Genomic DNA, 20891 nt, shown 5'->3' on the forward strand with positions numbered 1-20891 from the left:
AAGGTCAGGTTTGGGCCATGTGAAACTCAAAACACAGGGTCTGTTCTTTCCTTGTGTGCACGGTCATAGTGGGAAAACTGTGGGTTTATGTAATCATCAGTGTGCAGTCAAGGCTGGTGATTGCACTCTACAGCTTCCTTGGTTACAGCTGCAGCCAAAGCAACATTACTCTTCAGCCTCCTTTTCCTAGCTATCAGCAGAAATTTAAAGCAGAATATGCCTTGATTAGATAAAGCTGTTCAGGATGGGCAGGAGGTTGTGCAGTTTGCTAATGCAAAGTGGGAGAAACATGATTTCGTGTTGCTGTGATGGATGTGCTAAAGCAGTGATGTAAAACATCACAGAAGAGAGGTTACAGAGGTAACTTCTGGGTCACATGGAGTTAATGAATGAATGAATATGTGAATTAACTAGGATGAAATACTAAAGCAGGCTTTGGAGACCATTTTGGGAGCTGTCTCCCCAAGTGAATGCACACCCTGCCTGTGATCTGTTTTTTCTCACCTACCATGACTTTCCATCTGCAAGTGCTGGTTAAACCCCACTTGTTTCTTTCCAGAAATGTCTCTGGCTCACAGTGAGTTTGAATGACTTAAACATTGTTTTCACAGGTAACTGAAAAGAGCAAGAAGGTGCCAACTTCACCCTGAAACCAGAAAAGGAAAAATGCTGGGAGACATCCTGTGGTGGTGGGAATGCTGCTCTGGGGCAGTCAACACTGGGGTCAGCCTGGGATGCCTGTCTTACATTTGGCTTCATTATTCTCCCACTTAACCTCAATGTTTTGGTCCTTTATCCTTTGTTTCCCAATAGAGACAGATTTCTTTCCTCACTCCAGATGACAGCAGTGCTGAAACCATCCCCTGGGATTTCTCACCTTCTGGGTGAGAAAAACAGTGGTGCCTGAAGCCTTCAGGAGCCATCCTGCATGGTACCCCCAATGGGAATCCTGCTTTAACAACTCATGTGCTGAGAAGAGCACCAACAGCCACAACAGATTGCTGGCCCTCAAGGAAAGAAAGAGATAATCCACAACATTCTGCTATAGAAATGGCTCATTCCCAGGCATGGGGAAGCATTTATTTGATCAAGCAGTACTAACACTTCTGTGGTAGCAGAAGAAACAGAACCTGTTTCCACACATGCACCATCCCAGGAAACTGTCAAGTGCAAATAAGCAGCAAGATACAAGGTATTCCACAGTGACCTTACCAATCTGTCCCCTGGACTGGATTTTTAACTTTATAAAGACATTTTGTAGAAAATTGTATAAGAGAACAAGAAGTATCAGAAGTAAAAGGCACTTCTCATTGTTAGGTATTCCCCAACAGGAAAAAATTGCTTCATCATTACCAAACTGATTCCATCTATCTTTTTTTTTTTTTTTTTTTTTTTTTTTTTTTTTCCCATTTTGGAGAACTAAGAGTCTTAAGGATCAGGCTTTTGTTCTTCACAGGATGAGGCACTAAAGATGACTGACATCAGGAGCAGTCCATCCATTGAAAACTTAGATAAATGTGTTGGTCAGAACATCTTCCTGCTGCTTGTTGTGGAGGGTTCCAATGCCAACTGCAGGGGCTGGTAGAGGAGGTCTGCTCACAAGACGGAGCTGAAATTTGAGTTGTGGGGAAATGATTAATGAAGGACAGAATCACATCTTGAGGTCCTGATGCCACAGTGATATCTGCTGTCAGATAACAGCAGTCCCAGCTGGAAGTAATGCAGGAAGTTATCCCCCATCTCCCAAAGACCCTGGCTCCAAGGCCATTGTAGTGCATGATCTGCCAGAGCAAATGGCACCTTTGCATTCTCCTCCTACTCCCCTACCTTGGATCTTTCATTATGCTGTCTACTTTGACTGAACACCATGTAAAATAAAACTCCAGCCCTGCTCTTCACCAATGGTGCTATAAAGAGCAGAAGTGGCTGAATTTAGAACACGTTTGACTTAGGCATCAGGATTAGATTTTTTGTTCTAAGCACCACAGAATTTTGCATTCAAGGTGGGCTTAACTTTAAGGACTAAAACACCCCAGGCACATCTTACCTTAAGCCCCAGCTGCTTTTCAAACCGTGGAGACACAAAGGACCATGGACCCATGTTCTGAGGTTCTTCCTGACTCCAGATGAAGACTAAAGGAAGGAAACGGGTATATAACAAACATGCATATTTATCTTTTCAGCAGAGAACAAAAAACTGTTTTTGTAGCACCTCTAGTTTTTCTGTCTTGGTACTACCTTTGAAATGAAGGCATGCCAGACTCAATTCCCTTGCAGGTCAGAACTGAATTCAAAGCCAAAGTATGTCCACCATTAGGATATACTGTGTGTATATATCCTGCTTTTCTACTGCAGTTTTCAAAAGCTACTAAAAGGACTGGACTGCAAAGACCAGTACAAAAAATATCTCAAATGGTTTGCTCTGATTTTCAGTGCTGCTACTTGGAAGCTATCAATAGCAGAAAAAAAGAGTTCTTTTAACACTAGTGATAAACATTTCTGAAGCATCCCACTCTAGAAACACTGGGATGCATGAGGGGGAGAACAAAGAGGAAAAAGACACTACAGCTCTTCATTTTAAAAGGCAGGCAACAGATTTAGTTCAGTACTTCAAGCAGACTAGAAACACAAAGGTAGAAGCTTGGCTGACCTTTTGCATGGCTGTATTTGCTCAACTCTTGCTGTAAAGCTTCCAGGGGGAAAGGACAGAGCTCTTCAAGTCTCAGAATAGCTGTGCTGTGCTGCTTCTCTCCCAGAGTTTCTCTTTGCTTCACCAGAGCATAATAATGCTTTCCAGAACACAGCACCACTTGGGTGACACTTAAAAAAAAAAAAAAGAATGTTTCCAAGTTTAGTGTTTTACAGAAACTTGATGCAGAACAGCTTCACACTTCCAACCAAAAAAACCAGTCAAACTTCAAAGAAAACTTCATAAACCTAAATTGCTTCCCTAAACCATCTTTCCTCTTCTTTGCCTTCCCTCCCACTCCCTCCAACAGCTGGCAAACTAATCTTTGGGCACAGTATGCCAGAGGTCCTGTTTCCTCAGAAATTCTAGGAAAGTTACCTTACAATGGGGTTGATCTCTCTTAGCTTTGACTATTAAAAATTGAACACCCAGTCAAAGCTAGTCATCTCTGAACTCTCTGTAGAAAATAAACCAGAGGGAAAAAAATCCCTCCAAAGGACAATTCTCTGCTGTGAAAAGCAGGACTGCCTGCTGGAGAGACATTACACCCTCCAGCAATCACAGAGGTCTAGACTGCCTAATCTCACAAAAAAAGCAACAAGATGAACTACACCCTTTGTGCCTGACCATCCCACTTAAAAAACCCAAGATGCCAAGGTACCCCCAGCCTTTTGACTGAGGGTCAGGATGCAAAGAGGAAGGAGGCTCAGACTTGGGAACACTAGGGCAAGGAGCAGATGAGGGGGAAAAAATTAAGGCTGAATTGGTTGTTGTGAACAGGATTCATTGTAATATCTGAAGGGAGAGAGATGTACACAAACTTTATTATTGTGCCACCTCATCAGCTCAGGCATTGCAGCCCAAGAACAAAAATTCTGGATTCAGTTTTGGGCCACTCATGACAAAAAAGACATTGAAGTGCTGGAGCTTGTCCAGAGAAGGGAATGGAGCTGGTGAAGGGTCTGGAGCACAAGTCCTGTGAGAAGCAGCTGAGGGAGCTGGGGGGCTCAGTCTGGGGAAAAGGAGACTCTCTACAACTCCCTGACAGGGTGTAGCCAGGTGGGAGTTCATCTCTTCTCTCAGCTAGCACACAACAGGATAAGAGGCAACAGCTTCAAGTGGCATCAGAGGAGGTTTAGATTGGATGCTAGGAATAATTTCTTCACTGAAAAAGTCAAGCACTTGTACAGGCCTCCCAGGGCAGTGATAAATCACCATCCTGGAGGTATTTAAATGTCTAGGTGTGACATTTGGGACATGGTTTAGTGGTAGGCTAAGACTGGACTTGATGAATCAAGGGTCTTTTCCAACCTAAACAAATCTATGATATTATGATTCATGTCACAGCTGCTCCAGTGACTGTCAGCTAATGGACATGGTGCAGAATAGGACCCATCAGGTTGGTAACTACAGCCACAAACTCCCTGTGAGGCCAAGGGGTGACAGCCTAAACATTTCACTGTTTTACAGACAGATGTGGTAATAATTGTCTGGTAATAATTACCAGACAAAAAGGAGAGGAAGTAAAACTAACCACAGTCGCCTTTCATAAAACATTTCCCCTCAAAGTCACCTCTTTCCCATCACCTAAAATTTGAGCTGTTGGGTAGGAAGAAGGGACAGGACACCTCTTTTGAGCTTCTCCTCTAAGAAAGCAGAGCTACCTTTTAGGATCTACTGAGGAGTCACCAATGACAGGCTTGAATGTTGTCCCTGGGGCCATTTCTTCAAAACTTGATACAGCAGCCTACATGGGAGAAGAGTTGGAAGTTACTTAATCTTGCTGCTTTTCTGTCAGGCCAGAGTCAGAAAGAATACTGAGATAGGGTTTTGGTAAGTACAAAATACACAGGCTTCCCTCTCCCTCATATTCCTATTCCCAGTGAAAAGTGGAATGATAAGCTTCCCAAGAAGACCATCAGGCCAGGAATTAACCCTACTTCTAGTTCACCTCCACCCAGCTTAATCCTCAACCTGTTTGGCCCCATACAGGCAAAATTCCACTGATTTGACCTCAAAACAGCAATTAGAGAACACAGAGGGAAAACAAAAAGGGGAAGAGAACACAAAATAAGATAAAGAGAAAAATAAAAAAAGAGGAAGGACATTTTTCAGCTTACTGGAAGCCTGAGTAACACTTTGGGAGAAGCAACAATGAGAGGTTTCCTGAAGTTTCGGACCATTTGCCGCCGGAGTAAATGGAAATACTGTGCTGGGGTGGTGGGATGCACAACTGACATGTTGACCTGGTCACCATCAACTCCTTCTTCTGAGCTGTCACACATCTGTTCAGGGGGAACACAGCAATATCTTGTCAAAAGCAAGCAGTGAGACCAATATGCAAGAAAGAATCCAGGCACACAAGGCACATTGACCTGTATAGGAACAGATTAGTAAATATACAAATTTAAGAGAGGAACAACTTCAGAAAAGAAATGAGTTTAGCATTTAACTGGTAAGACTGTGTCTGAACTGCCTCCATTGAGCACACTGCAGCACAGCTCCCAGAGCACTGACTGCCAGTGCTGTGCTGGGATGTGTGACCCTGAGAGGTGTGCTGGGTACCTGTAAGAACCGCTCCATCCGGCAGGATGAGTGCTCAGGGCCTGCACCATCATAGCCATGGGGAAGAAGAATTACTATCCCACTCTGCAGAAGCCACTTAGCCTCACCTGGAAACAAAATGAGGGGGAGGGAAAGTATGATTTCCACAGTACATAGTCACAGAACACATTACTTTGCACAAACTACTCAGGAAAAAGAGTAACCGATTTCCACATCTTTAAATACAAATCTGAAACATGCTGCTGGCATTTAGCCCTGAGTGAAATAACACATGTAAGGTGATCTGAAGTTTCTGAAATCATCAGGTACCTCTGGGCTCCCAGAAGACTTAAGTCTCCACATGGAGCACATGACACAGTGAAATTTTAAAACTTCATCTCTGCAGGTATGACCCCAGCAGCATCCTGTGAGCCAGTCCTGGCTAACACAGCAGTGCTCATTCCCCTGAGCTCTGCCAAACTGCCTGCATTATACAAGAGATTACAGTCAAACCCAGAAGGTGATTCATTCCAGTTTCTAATACATGGGGGTGGGGTGAGAGGGCCTCTGAATTTCCATCTATGAGTACAGAGGTTTTATACATGAGGACTCAGAAAACACGTTAGAGTCAAACTTAGAAAGGTATTGTTGTGAGGTTTTCTGTTTGTTTCTTTTAAATAATCACTATTTTCCCTCTCTGTTGCTTCAGTAATTTTTCAGATGCTTCATGAAGGAAAGGTACAGTCTATAAAGCTATCAATCATATATACACACAGTAAAATACATGTGGGGGAAGAAAGGCCATTAGTATAATTAATTGTCCTTTTGTAATGACTGTACTCTGCCAAGGAGTTTTTCATTTTAGATGTACTGTCTTCAGAGAAAAGCTGCACAAAAGTGAGGACCTCACAGGCAAGCTCATAGGATTCCTTGACAAAACAGAATTCTTTGCACATGTTGCCCTTTTACTTGAAAGAGGAAGGATTTTCTGAAAATGTGCAAAATACAAATGATTACTTCTTAAATATATTAGTTCCTTATACACTCACCTCCAGAGATGAAAGTGTCAAATATTATCTGGGCTCCATTAAAGAAGTCTCCAAATTGAGCTTCCCAAATTGGCAGTAACTTAGGGCTCTCAATACTCATTCCATATTCAAAACCAAGCACAGCTTCTTCAGATAAGGGACTGTTACTCACCTAACAAAAGGAAATTGTTGGGAGGGGTTGGATAAGGAAGAAGACAACCAGGGGTTAAGAAGTGTTGTAAGCAGGCAATCAGTGCTGGGTACATGCACCCCTAAAGGCAATTGATAGGCACTGATTTTTTGCTTTTTAATGAAGGCACTGAGGGGAAAAGAATAATATATGATCTTCAAGAAAAAGCAAATGCCCTTGGTTAGAGCTGTAATTTGTATTGACAAAGAGTAGGGATGCCCTGAGAGTTTTTATGTCCCTCCATCTGGGGTTTGCCAGAACATACATTATGCCTTAGCATATCTCACCAGCTTCAAAAAATGCATTGTTTCAGCATAATTTGAAGAAGATGTGGTCTTGTGGGCCACAGAACCTACCTCTAGGAAACCCTTCTGGTCTGGGGACATGTGATTCAGAGGAATGTAGGTATCATCTGTCTCTTGGCAAACCAACATCGCGTGTCGTTGGCTAAAGGTTCCTCTGCCAACATCTTGTCCACTTAGTCTGATATTAAACCCTTGCCAAGCAATAAACACAACACCAGATCAGTAAGTCATGTAAAAAGAAAACACACAGGAAATAATTCTATTGCTTGTTATATCTCTTTTTGGATTTCCCCTCATCAGCAACATCAAATCTGAGATGCAATTGTTAACCAGCAACAGCTCCAACTCTCAAGCACACAGATGCTCTGACATTATTTTGGGTAAAATGGTTCAATTTACTGAAGCATACAGGAAAAAAAAAAAAGTGCATTCTGTATAATATGTAAATGGAGATTTGAATTCAGCCTAGAGAGGAGGGAGAAGAAATAGTAGCATGAAGCACACAAAGTATTTGGGAGCTCCACTGCTGTCAGCTGCACTGCTCATGTGCTCAGCTCTATGCTCAAGTGTTTTTGGGGAGTGAGAGGGAACTACAGTTCTCTGAAGATATTTAAGAGTCACTCTATAAATATTAGTGACACACAGGATTCATATTTACCCTCTCTTAGACCATGCAAATTGTCAACTTTATACATCATAGCAATCTTTTTACTTAGAACACCTAAGAAATCTCATGTTATCCTTTACTGACATAAAAGCAAAAATATTTTACTGTCTGCTATCTAGTTGCCTCTTACCTTGGCTCAGCAGAGAACCAAATGCTAAAGTTTCAGCTGTTGCCCAGTCCAACTTTTTTCCTTCCTGCATTTTTTGAACTCTTGACTAAGTAAATAAAGAAAAAGAAAAAATTACTATTTTGTCTTTTCCCATCTGTAGCTCTTTTGGTGGCACAGACTAATATTAGAGGCTAGAAAAAAGCCAACACACTACAGAGAGAAATGCCAACTTAGGCTGCATTAGAATTAGTCTTATTTCAGCACATCCTGAAGAAGGTTGCCTGAGGACCACAGAACCATTGGTGATCCATGTGTTCACCTCCCAGCCAACAAACTGTGGACTGATGAAAATATAGTCTGAAAATATTAAAAATCTTAGCACAGCACAGAGTGTAGTCTTGACAGGCTGCTGGTCTGTCTAGTTAGCAGTGATGAAAGGTACCAGGTGCAAATATTTCAGTCTCCAGAACTCTTCCCTGTTCTGGCCTGCAGAATTGCAGACAAATGATCAAACTGAGCTGTGGAGTTCTTGCCTTGGGCTAGGAAGACAAAAACATCAGTCTTCTGAAATAATTAACTCACAGCCTCTCTCTGGCTGCCAAGCAGACACCTGCACACATTCATCATCCATCAAAGGGAAACATTCACAAACCCTAAAGTGACCCCAACCAAACACTGTTAGGAACTATCAAACCCTGACTGTCAAACATGGCCACACGTTGTCTAGTTTTTATATGGATGTCATAAAACACTCACTACAGGCTTTAGGAACTGTGTACACTATTGTCAGGTTCCTGAGTCATTCCTTCACAAAGTACTCATTCTAATTATATAAATTATAATACATAATATTATAATTATATATTATATAAATATATATAAATATATATTATATATATAATTATATAATTATAATTATATAAATGTTAGTTATCGTAATAGTTTCTTTCTATTTGTAAGAATAACGAACTGTATTTTCTATAATTTTTACTTCATTGCAATAAAATATTGTTGAAATAACAAACTGAAGTACATGGTCAGATCTGGGGGAAGAAGTCTTTCTTCAAAACTGGAGGAAAAAATGGCATAATCTCAGCCTTGAAACTGAGTGAGCTGTTTTTCCTAGAGAGTATCATGCCATTCTGTAACTGGTAACCCTGCTGTGTTTAGACTTTTTCCTGTAACATGTTGTACCTTTGAGCCATGAGATCAGAAGCATCATGATGCTCTACTCACCTGTGCATAGGTCTTCAGGAGATGGCTGTGCATCTGGAGCTCTTCAGGCACCTCCACAGACTTGACTCCAATGAACTGCAGGAGAGGCACAGGCATCCCTGTGTCCCACGTGGTGATTCTGGCAGAAGGCTCCACAAAGCCTTTCCAGTGAGCCTGCAGGTTGGTAGGAGGTGGATTGTACAAAGTCATGTTGGCAAGGTGATCATTCAGCTTGGAATAGTAGGTGTTCTTTATCTCAGACACTTCAGCCTCAGTCATGAGCCCAGCAGCCATGAGGAGTTCTGCGTATGTGTCCGGGATACTCTTACGGGATCTGCCAGGGAGGGAATCAAACCACATAGGAATTAAACCTAAAAACAGTGTCACAGGAGAACAAGGAAATACCTTAGTGTAGGCATGGAAAACTCATATAAATGGTGTCCTGGTGCATTATACTTATTAGCATGAAAGTTCACTTTCCTGGCATTTTCAGAAAGATAACAGCTCTCTTACAGATGCGTCTTACAGTCCTTTATTTAAAAAGTGAAAGTGCTATAGTTAGCAGTTACAGGTAAAAAGAAGGCAAAATCCCCTCTGTGCTACCATGCATATTTTCTTCAGATAAATTCACAGTAGGATTTCCACATTGGAGAGAATCAAAGCAATCATTCCATAAATGCTTCACCTAAAATACCAGAATTGACTGTTAAGTGAATTTTTCTGTGTTGTTCTTTGGGGATGAGGATGAATCTGAATACATTTAAATGCTTAGAAAGATGAGTCCACATTGGAAGCAGCAGGACCAGGCAAAAAGACAAACATCATGCTGGCTTCCTGCCCATTCTCCCACATCATGCACACTTCCCCTTGGCACACAGAAGACAACTTTGCCCTCTGATTACCAGCGGTCACAAATTTGAAATCCAAGAGCTGTGTCCAAGATTGTTCTCCAAAAAACACCAAGCCACACATTCAAGAGCCAACAGTAATGACTGCTCATCTTATTATCAGACTCATACTGTATCAAGGGCTGATGACAGTGTAGCTGCACCTTACATAAAGACCTACAGATATGTCAGAGGATCTCACACAGAGACCTCTGTTGCAGCAGCAAGACTTGAGATGGTATAACCCTTACCTGATGATTTTGTACATGCTGGGGTTGGTGAAGAAGGGCTCATCCAGCTCATTGTGGCCCCACTGCCTGTAGCACAGCAAGTCCACAATGACGTCCCTGCGGAAGCGGCGCTGGTAGTGCACAGCCAGTCGTGTGGCACGGACAACCTCCTCAGGATCATCCCCGTTCACATGGATAACTGCACAGCCAACGATTTTACCTGCCCAGGGGTTCAAACACAACAGCAATCACACCCAACCCCTTCCAAAGGAAGAACACACACATCTGCTCTGCTGAAACTACACACAGCCCTTGTGAAGTAAGTACAATAAAAACAAATAAAAAAAAATATGTTCTTTGTCATAAGAGTTAGGGTAAAGAGAGGAATATTCCTTGAGAGAACATGCAATTAGTCTAACCAGTTGTTTTTGTCAGTTTAAGCACAACTTCTTTACAAGCACTTTGCTCCCTGAGGATTTTTATACACAGTTCCTGCATATTAATCCAGTAGTGTACAGGAACTGGGAGACAACTTGATTGCTTCTCTTTCAAACAGAAATTGAGTTTTATTTTCTTCTTGTCCTAAGCTATCACTACTATGAATTCATACAGTATGTTGCCAAAAGCAACTTTCTCCCTTATTATCAGAGAGTATCATTCTGTCCACTGCTCCTCCAGGCAGAAAAATCTCTTCATTAAGGAGAACACTGTAAAATTTCAATATGTTAACATCCTCTCCTGCATGACAATTTGGCTGCAAGCAACAGTGCTCCTTTTGTACTTTATCTGTCCAAATTCTGGAAAACTAAGATACTTCAGCTATTCCTGGCTCATGCCAAGTTTCCCTCCCTAGAAAAATACTAAAGCTCAGCTAAATAACATAATATTAAAGTTCAGCCCCTTCTCACTGACAGGTAAAAAGAAAGGAAAACTAAGGATGGAGGCAAAAAACAAACCCAAACAAAAACTATGCATAACACAAAACCAGCCCAGACAAAAGAGTAAAAAACATATGCTATCTACCTTATCAGATTTAATGAATCTACTTGTTTGGTTTGATGAAACCTTAAGACAAACACTTGATGTTAGGTCAAAAGCATACAAGAGTATATTTTTACTTATAGGAGACATATACAAGCATATATAAGAACTAACTACTATGTCTCTGATCTTACTGATAAAACATCTGTTTATTACTAAGCAAGATCAGTCCAAACAAAGCTTCCAGTTCAGGCATAGAAAGGTCTTAAGCTTAATCTTTAAAATGAAAACTCAACAGGCTCACATGATGACAAACAAAACAGCCAAAATGAAGGAGTAACTGACCTAAAAATCTTGCTCAGAAAACACATTGTGATGATTTTTATGAAATTTAACAAGGTATATTTAAAATAAATCTGTTATATATTCCATTGCACTGCCTTTTTAAAAGCTGTCAATAATATGACAGAAACTGAGTTATAAAGACTTCACAGAAATCTTGCAATTATTTTATCACATCCTGTAAAAATATGACAAGATTTTCCCTTGATATTTAGTCTTTGCCATAAAGCAGATAGGGAAGGGAATATTTTTAGCATGTGAATTGTTGCTAGTAGGAGGGAATAATAATAATTTTAATTCCTACTCTACCATGAAACTGGAGTTATAATAATCTTTCCCTAGAGCTGACAGGCAGTTACTATAAGAAGTCCATTGCACAGCTTACACTGGAGTTAAAAATCCTTTCTGACATAACAGGCAATTTTCCTTGTGATTCAACCCTACCTACCAATGTCACTGCAGTACAGAGATGACCTTCCTCTCTCTGGAGGAGTGGTATAGCCCAGCTGGTTATTAACTATCAAATGGATGCTCCCACCAACTCTGAAATGTGGCAGATTAGAGAGGGTCAGTGTTTCTGGAACAATCCCTTGCCCAGAGAAAGCAGCATCGCCATGAACCTATATCAGGAAAGAAGATGGAAAAGTCTCATTAGGAAACACTGGAGGAACAGCAAAATCAAAGCCAAAATTCATTAAGTAAGACCTTCTAAATTGGGTACATGGAACAGATACAGTTCCAGCTGGACTCACTTTTTAATTCCTCTCAGAATACTGTTTCCATGACTTGAGAGTTCATGTAGCCTTATCACTAACACAAGGTCATAGCAGCCAACATATGCACGTGAATGTGTGGTGTAATCCCTACCTGGAACTGACCTATAATTCTTAAAATTGACCCACTAGCATCCAGGTGATTGCAAATTTCCTGACTATGGCAAAGCTACAGCAGTCAGAGGCAAGCCACTGACCCCTAAACAAAGGGAGCCACTCACCACAGCATTCACTACACCTTTGCTAAAGTTAAATGCTGGTGAACTGGGACTTATGTCCATTTTCACCATACCAAACAGACAAAAACAGAAAAACAAGTAGAAAATTAACCAAATGGAAGCACTCAAAACCAAAGAAGAACTTTCAGAAGGAGATAAAACCTAAGTTACATTTCAAAATAGCCATGGCAAATAAATGTTGCAAATAATAAAAACAGTAGTTTGAAAGGGGAAGGGAGAATACTGTGATATGCAACCCAGGTTTCCAAAAAAGGCTAGAGGTACTGGAGTAAATACCATCTAACATTCCAATATTTTGAAATTGGAGACAGTTCTCAAATGAATATGACCAGAGCCTTCTCAGAATGCAGACTCAATCATTTGCAGACCAAAGGACTATGCAGATTGCTGTACTTCCTTATTGAAACCAGATGACAATTCTACTTTCTAGCTATGACATAGTGGTTTCAAGCCTTAAGAGACTTCAGTAACAGTAATAATAATAATAATACACCAAGGTAATAGAGGTGCATTCAACCAGTGAAACAGCAGAACTGGGTTTTATACCATTCTAAGATTTTTAAGAGGTATCACAGCAAAACTACTGCAATAGAGACAAGCCAGCATTCCCACTCTATCCCTTACCATGCTAAACTTGTTCCTGAAGTGTTGGCTTTTCACTTTTCCCTCCTGGTTTCTTCTGCTGCCTAAGAAGGCTACATATCTCGTTGATAGCATTTGAGTGAAGACCCTAAAACATCTGAGAAAACTTTATGGCCTTTAGCACATCCCAAAGCATCAAAGCCTAAAGACAGTGTGACTATCCAAATACACAAAACTGTTCATATATATCTCAAACCCCAGAGGATTCAATTCCTGTGGTACAGGTGGGATTTTACTCATTCTACCAAAAAGATGGAGACAGTTTTTCCTATGGCACATTTTTCTCTAGATTGCATTAGCAAAAAGCTAAAAGTAAAGTTATCATCAAGTTTAATTCACCAAACAGTGATCCTGAGGGTGGAATTTATTTCTGGGAGATCTTGCTCTCAGATTTCATTTCAATTCATAAACATCAGTAATTGCATGATGTCCAGGAAGTGGTTAAGGTATGTGAGAAGGTGAAAAATAAACCACTCTCCAGCAGAGATGGACAATTAAATACTGCAAAGATGTCCATTGTAGTTAACCAAGAAGAGTTTTATAATCCTTATAAATTCTGAGTACAATGAAGCTCCAGAAAAGAAGACCTCCAGACTCTGGATAATGAAGCTCACCACTGACAATGACACCTTAACTCACCTTTACTCATTCTCCCCCCAAACTCTGGCACTGAGGCTTGTGGAAGAAGAGACAAAAATGCCAGTATAAACCTCAATTCAGAGTTCAGAGTGTCTACACTTACATTTTTCAAGAGAAAGCACTGTAAAAACAGAAAGTTCAAAGACAAACTCCCAAACCAAGATTCTGAAACACAAGGTGCCTGATTTCATCTTTCTTCTCAATTAGCTGAAGGTGAGCAGTTAACAACTTTACTTCAGCTATAAGTAAAGATTTGCCTGTTTTCAATCTCATTTGTGTACATCCTAAAGACACAATCACAAATAATGACAGGTTACATTATACATTTTCTTCCCTTTAGGAATACTTTGAATCAGTTTACTAACATCGAGGTGTTTAGCACAGAATCAAATGTTTCTTTTCTCTGCTATGCAATCCTCCCTATCACTTACCCACACAAATCCTAAGAATTGAATTTTTTCTTGGATAGGAACAGTCCATTTATACTGAACAATCTTTGTTTAAAGAGTTACAGAACTTTCATTACTACATGGTGAAGATGTACTCTTATGAGAAAGAAACAATAGTATCTTCTCAAATTAAGATATAACTGCACTGAAAGATGGAGACACATTGGACAGGAAAAGTTGGCTGCACTTGCAAGCTCTAAAGACTTTTTTAAAATAAAAAAACTAAGAACCCAAACTTGCCCAAAATATTTTGTATTCTCACGTCTGCTTTTTCACAATATCCGCATCCTTCCAGAAGAAAGCAAAACATTTTTTTAACTGAAATACATTTTCACTTCTTCATGAAACTTCCACCATTTTACTTAACACTTTGCAGAACATTTCTGCCCTATTTGTTTTTACTCCTGGCTTTAAAATATGAAGAGTTCAACTCACTTGTTTTTCCAAGTTGAAGTCAATGCAAAAGAAAATTTATCAAGGAACTATTTAGGACTGCTTCTACAGCTATATATATGAGTCAGTTCAAGAAGTAAAAACTAATTCCAGAAGAGTCTTCAACAGTACCATGACAAAAATTCTAAATCCTCCTGAACATTTTGCAGCCTTGTTGACAGCTCTTATCCAAACCCATTAATTTGAAAGAAGGCTTCCAGTGGCAGTTAAAATGCAAAACTGAGGAAAGGCACACATGGCTCTCAATGCAGAATATTATTCAAATAAAGCAAGGTATTCTGATCAGTTATTCAGAAATCTTAGAAGTGCAATTATTTAAATGCCAGCATCATCACAAATGCCACCTGGAAATCTTCCTTGCCCTCCTCTTTCCCCATAAAGAAGATTCCAGTTCTTGACATCATACATTTAACTCAGTTTAGTTTGATATTTCTACATACACTCCCGTTCACATTCTACCAGCAAGTCTTACAAATATAAATCACAATATGTGAATAAAATACCTGCAGGCAGATAACTTTGTCCCCAGGCTGTGCAGAACTCTCTGGGGAGTAATCACCATCGAGCAGAGTCTGTTGCCTGGCTCGTGTCTTGCCCACAGCCACTGGGTTGATGGCTTCTAAGTGGGATGGGTTGGGCAGCAAGGTGACATGCACAGGTCTGTGGGAGCCAAAGTCCAGATCTACAGAAGATGTCAGGTGGGAGAGAACGTCCCCAATGGCTGCTGAATTCTCTGGAAACTCACTCAAACCACGCATCTTGCGGAACATGAGCTGCATGGAAACAGATTTGGTTAAAACCCTTTTCTGATTCACTGACATGTTGAAAGAGAAACACTCTCCTACTCCTGAAATTGCAGGGATGCTTCTAGGTAACAGCACATAAAACCCTTCATTAGAGCTCTTTCAACAGCCTCTGCAGACAGTTCACTGAAGTGCTGATAGGAAGGGAGAACACTCTCACACAGGTAACATCTTATTGCTCCAGCATTTACAACATGGCAAACTTTTGGGGTTTTTTTAAACTGCAAATAAACCAGGCAACTGCCCGTGAGATGGTAAATCTCTTACCTCAGGAGGAAGCTGAAGCAAGCCTGCCAGCAGATTGAGCCTGCCCCGATGAGGCATTCCAATGACAATATCCGTGACCCCGCTGTAGGCACACATCCTGAACAGCTCGTGGAAGAAGCCCATCATGCTCTCTGCTCCTTCACCACCATATCTCTTCACTGTGGCAAACTTGGTGGCCAAGAAGTGATCAAACTCCTGTTAAAAACAGGACAACTTCAGTACTATGCTACTTTAAGCAGCAGCCTTCTGTTTGTAAAATTGAAATACAATTTATGTTTATACCCTTGAGGCATACAAATCTAAACATTCCCCTGGGAAGTCTCAGCTCACTCTCCACCCACACAGTCTGAGAACAGAAGCTATGACAACTATAAAATATAAGCTCTAAGCAAAAAAATGTTGCATTGAGGACCACATTTTCTCTGTTTCACATGGAAGGTGCTTCAAGAACTGTTCAAGACTAATTTACAAATCCCTTGGTAGTTTACCTGTGGAAATTTAGGAATGGTGTTCTTTTACAGTATAAACCATAATGATCTTGAGATACAAAGTGCTAGAAAAGCAGTGGTTCATTCTGATTTACTTTAGGCACAGTCTTTATTACATATGCTTGAGAGATGAATAATAAATGAATCTGTATTTACTTCATTTTCTTCTCACTTCATTCACCTCTTCCTAGAAAGCTCTAATAGGTGATCAAGCTTTGGAAGCACTGGAAATTTCTCAAGTTTTTTCAAATAAAGACAGAAACTAAATTGAGTCTGTAACTGAGAAGACTAAGCCACATCCAAAGATCTGAGCCAAGTGCTAGCTGAGCAATATTCAATTCTAATGAATAATGTATACAAAACTAATCACATATAAAAGCAGTTTTGTTCCGTCAGAGTTAAATTCTTTACTCTTAGTATAGTTCTGATCATACTGAAATTAAAGTAGAGCACATCAGGGTCTCAATATCAACCTCCTGTAACACCATCAATTCCTCTAACTGCCAAAGAGGTGACAAAAATACAAAGTGGGCCATATACTTCCATTTAGTCATTGGTAAATATTACAACTCCTTCCACTTGGAAAACTGGAAACAGGGACACTTTCACAGATCCTGCTCTTCTACCTTTCCAAACTTCACAGATTCTGCTCTTCTACCTTTCAATCCTTCTGGATAACATGGAAAGAAAAGGGGAAAAATTAAAACTTTTCACAAGAAGTATTTGAATAACTTTTCTTCATACATTTGAAAAGTACATAAATATTTCACTTCCTTATAGAAAAGGTTCCTTGCTGAAAAGCACCATATCTGCCAGTGCTATATGATAACACCTCAGTCCAACTCTGATTTGTTCTTCCAAAACCTTAAGGGACAGCATTCTTTAAGGACAGTAAACAGATCAGCATGAGGGTGAGAGGAAAACACAGAACAGCTAACCAGAGCAGAAGATTTCACAGACCTCTGCTCAACCTTGTGCCCCTATCATTAGAATTTAATATGAGCTGTCAGATCATTAATCTAAGAGTATCTTACTTTTGAAGACAGATTATTCATGGGTGTGCAGCATCATTATTTCAGTAATGAGTGGTAAGTAAATTCAGCAACAAACTCCAAAGAGCATCTTGCACTGCACTGCTTCAGGGAAAACCTGATACTTCTTCCTCCTGCACACTGTCAAAACCTTTCAGGACAGTGATTGTTCTTTTTCTGCATGAATCATGCCCAGAATAGTAAAGGATCCATGACAGACTCCATGCCTACTCCAATTCTGTAACAGAGAACAAAGTACCTGGGACTCCAGCATCAGTTTGCACAAGTGCTTTTTCTCTTCAGGTGTAAATGCTTCTTGCTTTAGCTCTTCAAACCTTTTAGCAAACCATTCTCTCTCCTCCAAAGTTGGAAGCTGGCTTGTTTCTATGGAAATATGTCCGCAGTATATATGGTCAAGGTAAGCCATCACATCCTCTACAGAAGCTTCCTCTTTTCCCATGTTTATAAGTCCTGGTGGGAAATAAATGTTATTAGTCACTTAGCAGGAAGAGGGGGAAGCACTAAGGTTGTTTTGGAGAAAATGAAGCAATGAGAGAAACTCTCTTCCTTTGTTTAAGGCTGCATCAAGGCTCCAAGAGAGCCAAGAAAAGACAGTTCTTGACTTCTGCCCCTGTACTTTCAAACCTTAACTACAGTGTTATGTATTATGGTAAATCATAGAATGCTACAGTAACACATGAAATTAATGTTTAACTTCAGTAGGTGTAAGAACATGTACAGATTTTCATGATTTCCGAAGATGCTAGAAGGCAGCTTCTCACTGCACTATGACTTCTGCAACAGGCATACAGATGCTGAAGTTGGCAATTTTCTGTCCAACAGTTTTCATCACTAATTGAGCAACCACTCAATATCTGACTCTTCCACAGAGGCCATAGCCCCTCAATAAATCAGCCATGAACAGAATTTGCTGTGATGAGGCTGTGGACTCACCTGTAGTAACGAGAGGACCCTGAAGAACTTCAGCCACCCCTTGGATTTCAGGCACCATGTTCATAACGGCTTGGCCAGCGAACAGCGGGTTTATTTTGGCTGCTTTGTGGCCATGTTCAGCATAGGCAGTTATTAAACGAGCAAGGCCATGGTCAACTAAAACAAAAAAAAAGCAGAACGGTATCACACACACACTCAGATTAAATCCGCTTACAGCATCAACACAGGAATGGTTTTGTCTGCTGGCAACCACCAACGCTCTGACTGGAAAGTGAGCTTTTCAGAAAGGAGGCTGTTTAAAGGCAATTTTTAAAATGTTACGTAAAAATAAGTTGATCATTAACAAGGAGGCTATTATGTGACAGGCCTCCGTGTCCAGAAGCTACAAACTGGTTTTGCTCCTGATTCTGGGCAAAGGGTTTAATTCCTACCAGTGTAAAGTTAATGTAAGGACCACAGTCCTACATAGCAGAGTTTTCTGCTTGAAATAACATTTCTGCATTGTAAAATGCAGCTAAAGGCAACACAGGATTGCTACAGGAGAGAGTTGCATTTAATAATGGAATCCTAGAACGTTAAGGGATTGGAAGGGACCTTACAGATCATCCCGTCCCAATCCCTCTGCCTTGGGCAGGGACACCTCGCACTAAACCAGGCTGCTCTAAGTTTTATCCCATCTAGCTTTGAACACGGACAGGGCTGGGGCATCCACAACCTCCTGGACAACCTGCCAGTGTCTCACCACCCTCAGTTCGGCTGCTCCAAGCACCATGATATAAAAAGAAAATGAGAAGCGCGTGGCAGAGCTATGAACAGCAGAACTCTCCGGGAGCCCATCGCTGAGGAAACTTCAGCCGCCGGTGCTCTCACAGCCGTGGAGCGGGGCCAGGCACCCCAGGCTTGCACAAACACAGCCAGGAGCTCTCGGAGCGGGTCTGCTCCGCGCCCTGTCCCGCCGGCAGCGATACGCGACACCTCCGAGCGCCGCTCCGTCCCCGGGCCCGCTCCGGGCCAGCCCCCGCCCCGGGCAGCCCCCGCCGCGCCCCGGGGGTGTCCGACCTGCTCTGCCGGCGCCGCGCTGCTCCTCCGCCCGCCCGCCCGCCGCCTTGCGCGGGTTGTAGCCGTAGACGCCGCGCTCGGTGCGGTACCAGCGCCTCGGGCCGCCCCGGCAGAGCGCGCAGCGCACGGCCCGAGCCCCCGCCGCGGCCGCCATGGCCATGGCCGCGCTGCCCCCTCGCCGCCACCACCGCCCCCGGACCCGCCCCGAGCCCCGGGGGCGGCGCCGCAGCGCGGCCCTCAGCGGCTCCTGCAGGGCCGAACGGAGCGGGCGTACCGCGTTCTGGCCTGCGGCCAGGCAAGCCGGAGCGCTGTGCCCAGCGCTGGGCTCCTCACTGCGGGGGAAGCAGGAACTGCTGCAGAGCGTCCAGCGGAGCCACAGAGATGAGGAGGGCTCTGGAGCATCTCCTGTGAGGAGGGACTGCGGGAGCTGGGCCTGCTCGGTCTGGAGAGGACTGGGAGATCTCAATGCATACAAATACCTCAAAGGTGGGTGCCAAGAAGTTGGTGCCAGACTCTTTTCAGTAGTGCCCAGCGACAGGACCAGGAGCAATAGCCATACAATAAAACCCAAGGAGTTCCACCTCAAGACGAGCAAGAACTTTTCATTGAGAGTGGCAGAGCACTGGGACGGGCTGCTGAGGATGTTGGGGAGTCTCCCTGTCAGGAGACATTCACAGCCCACCTGGATGTGTTCCTGTGTCACTGCTCCTTGGCAGGGGGGTTGGACTGGATGATCTCCAGAGGTCTCTCTTCCAGCTCTACTCCTGTGAGACCCCACCTGCAGCGCTGCATCCAGCTCTGGGATCCTCAGCTTAGGAGGACATGGATCTGCTAGAGTGAATCCAGAGGAGACCACCAGGATGATCAGAGAGATGGAACACCATTCCTATGAGGAAAGGCTGAGAGAATTGGGATTGTTCAGCCTGCAGAGGAGAAGGCTTCTGGGTCACTTAATTACAGCCTTCTAGTACCTGAAGGAAGTCTGCAAGAAAAGATAGGGATGGATTTTTTTACAAGAGCATGTAGTGACAGGACAAGGAGGAATGGCTACAAACCAAGGGAGTGAGGGTTTAGATTAGGTATTGGGAGGATGTTCTTTGCTGTGAGCGTGGTAAGGTACTAAAACAGGTTGCACAGGGAAGCTGTGGATGCCCAACCTGTGGATGTATCCAAGGACAGGTTGGATGGAGCTCTGATCAGCCTGGAACAGTGGAAGGTGTCCCTGGCCATGGCAGGGGGGGGTTGCACCAGATGATCTTTAAATGTCCCTTCCAATCTCAACTTTTCTGTGATTCTATAAACTTTGTGTGAATGCAGACCTGGAGTACTGGCAAGTTCCCTTCCTCTAGGCTTGGTTGTGCTCCTGTTGCCTTCACAATGAGGACATCAAAGAGTATTTTTTGTCCAAATCAAACCATAGTGTTTGCCTTTGGAACAGGTGGAACTGGATTTCAGAACTGAATCAGTTCCAACACTCCAGTTGGTCTAGGATTTTATGATATAAACAGTTTTTTGCAGAGGGGCCACTTATGTTCCTTGAGGCCTGTATGGTTGGGTTTATGCATATTTATAAAACACAATTTGGGGAAAAAAATAAAAATAAATGACGTTTAAGGCTGCAAGGAGTCCAAAAGGATAGAAGGAAAAAGGGACAGAAGAACAGTGGACATGTGACGCATACAATCAAGTGTAGTAGAAATGTGGCTGTGAATATTCATGTTTTTTTAAAATTAGAATGAAGGAACCTTGAATGTAATTCTGCAAGATTATATGACTTTTTGAAGCTGACAGTGGAAATGGAGAAAATGTTGATATAGTTAAATATTTTCATTCTGTGTTTGGGGAAAAAGACAAATGTTGCAGGCAGATCACAGGATGATGAAATACTTGTCCACAGTTCTTAAGCA

The 20891-nt window shown here is 42.1% G+C and overlaps 1 protein-coding gene across 1 annotated transcript; it reads right to left on the bottom strand.

The window, feature by feature from the left end:
- Nucleotides 1-1037: 1037 nt before the first annotated feature.
- On the bottom strand, nucleotides 1038-19171 carry DHTKD1 (dehydrogenase E1 and transketolase domain containing 1). Its single transcript, XM_079304424.1, has 17 exons — nucleotides 18985-19171; nucleotides 17926-18081; nucleotides 17231-17442; nucleotides 15453-15647; nucleotides 14886-15155; nucleotides 11636-11807; nucleotides 9886-10084; nucleotides 8769-9081; nucleotides 7554-7638; nucleotides 6808-6947; nucleotides 6283-6433; nucleotides 5255-5361; nucleotides 4810-4974; nucleotides 4354-4436; nucleotides 2651-2820; nucleotides 2048-2133; nucleotides 1038-1609 (listed from the first exon to the last, which is right to left on the bottom strand). Exons 1-17 carry the CDS (start codon nucleotides 19142-19144, stop codon nucleotides 1508-1510), a joined length of 2766 nt encoding a protein of 921 aa, XP_079160550.1. The 5' UTR covers nucleotides 19145-19171; the 3' UTR covers nucleotides 1038-1507.
- Nucleotides 19172-20891: the final 1720 nt, after the last annotated feature.

Source organism: Erithacus rubecula (assembly GCF_903797595.1).
Source record: "Erithacus rubecula genome assembly, chromosome: 4".
Classification (NCBI taxonomy): Eukaryota; Metazoa; Chordata; class Aves; order Passeriformes; family Muscicapidae; genus Erithacus; species Erithacus rubecula.